The sequence below is a fragment of the Sinocyclocheilus anshuiensis genome, unplaced genomic scaffold (genome assembly GCF_001515605.1).
Source record: "Sinocyclocheilus anshuiensis isolate Anshui unplaced genomic scaffold, SAMN03320099.WGS_v1.1 scaffold1346, whole genome shotgun sequence".
Lineage (NCBI taxonomy): Eukaryota > Metazoa > Chordata > Actinopteri > Cypriniformes > Cyprinidae > Sinocyclocheilus > Sinocyclocheilus anshuiensis.
Genome location: NW_015555726.1, coordinates 548,878 through 553,084, shown reverse-complemented (window position 1 = coordinate 553,084; position 4,207 = coordinate 548,878). Strand labels below are relative to the sequence as shown.

Genomic DNA, 4,207 nt, shown 5'->3' with positions numbered 1-4,207 from the left:
TCCCCCCCCCCCCCCCAAAGAAGATTTAATGGTCTTCTTTAAATCTTTAAAACTCATGCATCATAAAAAAAAAGCCATTAAAGCAATGTAATCCTTTTATATATTTTTTGATGATTGAGTCCCTTGTATAGTTTTTTTTTTTCTTTTTTTGGAAAGTTTCTCTGTATTTATTTATTTTTCTTTCTTAACATTCTAATTATGTTTATTTTGTTTATATATTTCTCTTTGTCGTGCTGCTATTTGGACTTATTGGAATTGTATTAAGATTTTTCTTACTGTTGTTTACCTGGTATTTGTATGTTCTTTTCAAGCAATAAAAAATAATAATAATAATAATTTAAGATTTTTTCATGAAAATAATAAGAAATGATCTAAAAATAGTGGAAAGCCTACATTAAATTGCACTTTTAGAATCCCTCGAATAATTGTATAAGGGATAAGGGACTTAAACATTCAAAATTAAATCTTACTTTATTACCTAACATGTAGAAAAGAATTTGACCAATCTTCCCCTCTATCTACTTTCTCTATTATTATTATTATTATCATCATCATTATTGTTGTTGTTTGCTGGTTACAATTTTTTTATATGTATAATAATGTTTGTAATTGTCATCCATAAATAAATAAATAAATAAATAGATCGCTCAGGGACTTTTATCACAAACAAATGTCGCGGAATATATGACGTAAGTACAGCTCGCTGACGCTAGAGTTGGCGTCAACGCTTCCCCAAGCCCCTCCCTCCCGCGCGCTCTTCGCTATTGTCTCAAACGCTCGAAGTGACAGGAGCCGCATGCACCGGTAGCGCTCAGGAAAACGACGGAATTCAGGTGAACTAAAGGTAAGAGAGAGATTTTCCGTTCTTTGATGAGTCATGCGCCTACATTTGTGTGTATGCAGGGAGGGTGGATGAGTTTGACGGGTTGTAGCGGGTAAAATCACGGATGTGCCTCATGAGGGAGGCTCGTTTGGACACTGGCTCTTGTGCATCGGGATCAGATCAGTGCATTTCTGGGTATGTTTTGAAGTGAGTGATCAACGGATGAGTAGATGTGTTTTCTGAGTGTCATAACTCTGTTCTGGATAATCTGATAGCACATCTGCAGGCATTATGAAATCTGTTGCATCAGATCAAATGGATTGTTTTTCCCCTCACACTGCATCATTATATAGACTAGAGCATCTCTGTGCTGCTTTTGTTCATGTATTTCAGCTCAGGTGTTATGATAAAAATAAATATAATCATCTATATTCATCCTTATCAGTGGATCTTAGTGATAAATCACTGGAAGGTTGTGAATATGTAAAAAAAGATTGAATATGCCCTTCATTGTCATCACTGACATCTGATTTATGAATTTCATCATTCATGAACACTACTTGTTGACTTTCAGTCAACCAAACTTAAGACGTTTTGTTTTATATCTTATATTATTTATTTATTAAGTTAAAGTGATGCATTATTTGTATAAACAAACTAGCCTAACATTTTGAATATTACAAGTTAAAAAAACAAACATTTTAATATATATATATATATATATATATATATATATACATTTATAATACTATTAAGTTCCTATATATATATATATATATATATATATATATATATAATATTATTATTTTAAATTTTTTTAACCATTTAAATAATCTGGTTTGTTCACAGTCATATTTCAAAATGCAACTGGATCCCTCTGAATCCTGTCACATGCTTTTTTTAATTTTGTTTTAGTTTGTAACGGTTTAGATAATTGCAGACAGCTTGCTGTGGGTCAGAGGGAAGATTGATGAACAGATGACATGCTGCTAATGGAGGTGTATTGACGCTTCTTGCCCTCAAAACGGGAGGCTGAGAATATATGAGACGAGTGTAATTTATTTCAGCTTGTTGGAAGTCATGCTGGTATAATCACAGTGGCAGCCGTCATGAGCTCTGCATTAACGTCTGGATCAGACACAATGCTGCTGGAAGCGTTTGGATTCATGCCACTGCAGAGGCAGAAGAGCGTTTGAACAGCAGAACCGCACCCTCACAAACATACCTTTACTTTTGCGATGCGTCTGACAGCGGTGCTCGATGTGTCAATAATAAAATGACAGTCTGATGTTTGGATATGCTTGTTTTTCTCGTCCTATGATGGTGATTTTTGCATCTACTGCCGAGTCAGGTTGAGATAACATTGGTTTGACCCTGAGACTGTCACACACCATTGATGAAGAGTCTGTTGTTCTCCACGCAGTTTCCTATAATGGGCTGGTCAGACTTTGTGGGCATGAGGCTCGATATTAAAAGAACAGGTTGTCATCGCAAGCTTTGCACTTCCCAAAACAGTAATAACTTCCTGGAGAAATACAAAAAGAGGAAGATCGTAAATATTCATGCATGGTTTTCTTGTTGTGAATTATTTGACAGAAAGGCCTTGCATAGCTGCTTATCTTCTGACAGTAACAAGAGAATACATCGAGTTTTTCAGGTTCAGTGAATACCGGAGTTGTAAAGGAAACTGCTAATATACAGTGAGCTGAGGATTAAGTGCTTAGGATCTTGCTCTAAAGATTAGCTGGAAATAAAAGCAGCTAATTGCACTATAATTTTGAAAATGTAAAAAATAAACATTTTCTTTCAATTTCACTCGGAATGTATTCGCCGAGTAAGATTATTACAAGGAGTTTGTTGTATTAAATCGTTCACTAAATTCACTTTCACTTTTGTTTGGTTTGTTTTGATCTCTCTGTGCACAAAACCCACATCCACACCCTCCTGAGTTTGACAAACACACACAAGGAAGGTGAAGCATCTTCACTGTGATAAATAGTTTGACTGTGACCCTTATGCAAAAGCTTACTATGAAAACCTACTGTTTTTTTATTATTTAATATTTGAATGTATTTTATTCAGCAAACTAAATTGATGCTACAAAAGATTTCTATTTCAAATAAATGCTGTTCTTTTGAAATTTCTATTCATCAACAGTAAAGTCTGGAGTAATGATGCTGAACATTCAGCTTTGCATCACAGAAATAATTGACATTTTAAATTATATAATAGAAAACAGTTCTTTTAAATTGTAATAATATTTCACAATATCTGTTCACGAAACACAAAATGTATTTTCTGTTATCCTACTTTTTATTTATTTATTGTTTCTTATTTTTGAATTTATATATATATATATATAGATTTAATTTTTTGTTTTTTTTTTGGGCGGGTGATTGTTATAGTAAATTTTTGTAAAGGGAATTGTGGCCCTCAGTTTTCGTCCATTATAAAGCCAACCCATGTTTCTCAAATCAATATCATGCTCTGTAAACATCACCATGTACAATACTATGGGATTTTCTTCCCTCCAAGACAGGAAGTTCATATCTGCTCCTTTAAATCGCGCTGGAGCCGTTGAGTTTCTGAACAACAGGAAGTGCCCCTCACTCCCCCCTCGGAGACAGCTGCGACGTGGCCTGAAGAAGAAAACAGTCAAGCTTTAGAGACAGTGACCCGAAAACTATTTGGACACTAAAGTGCTGTTATTTTGTATTATTATTATTCATGATGTATATAATGCTTTTATTATTGTAGTCTAATTAATACTCAAATAATGTCAAATAATCAAAAATAACACTAATGAGAAATGGTTTCTGGGTAGTGCGCACTGAAACAAAAATGAAAGGTATCAGTCATTAACAAACACAAATCGGTCAATCTCTAGTAGTAATTATGGTGTTTTGATGGAAAATATAATTTTTGTAAGGGAAATAATAAACTGAAGCCTTTCACGTAACTCTCCTTTTTACGTAATGGTTATAATGTTAGGTCTTTATCTCTCGCTCAGTTAATACACACTTAATCTGCCAAACAGCTGGAGGAGAAAGACTCAAGCAGAGCTGAAATAGAATGAGGGAGTGATTATACACCCGGGCATCACAAACATGTTTCCATGCAGGCCTCTCAAAACACACACACACACTCATACGGTTATTAAATGTCGTGGTATTTTCTGTGTGTTTCAGGTATAGTCTGTGCATCTCCATGGTGTTTTGATACAGAGCAGGATGTGACATCAGCAGTCTTCACGTCTTCTGCTCGTGCGGATTGGGCATGAGTGAGGAGCCCTGCCCTCATTCGCCCAGCTGACCAATCAGAATGTTCGAGGTGAAGCCCATAAGCGTGGAGAAGGACACAGCTGCAGAAACAGGTGTGTGTGTG

At 35.2% G+C, this 4,207-nt stretch overlaps 1 protein-coding gene across 1 annotated transcript in view; it reads left to right on the top strand.

Moving 5' to 3' along the window:
• Positions 1 to 745: 745 nt before the first annotated feature.
• The window catches only part of LOC107672648 (trafficking kinesin-binding protein 2-like), a 22,723-nt gene continuing 19,261 nt past the window's right edge, over positions 746 to 4,207 (top strand). Inside the window, exons 1-2 of the mRNA XM_016465935.1 lie at positions 746 to 844; positions 4,012 to 4,196. Coding sequence (XP_016321421.1) covers positions 4,145 to 4,196 — 52 coding nt within the window. The 5' untranslated portion in view covers positions 746 to 844; positions 4,012 to 4,144. The remainder of the gene's footprint in view (positions 845 to 4,011; positions 4,197 to 4,207) is intronic.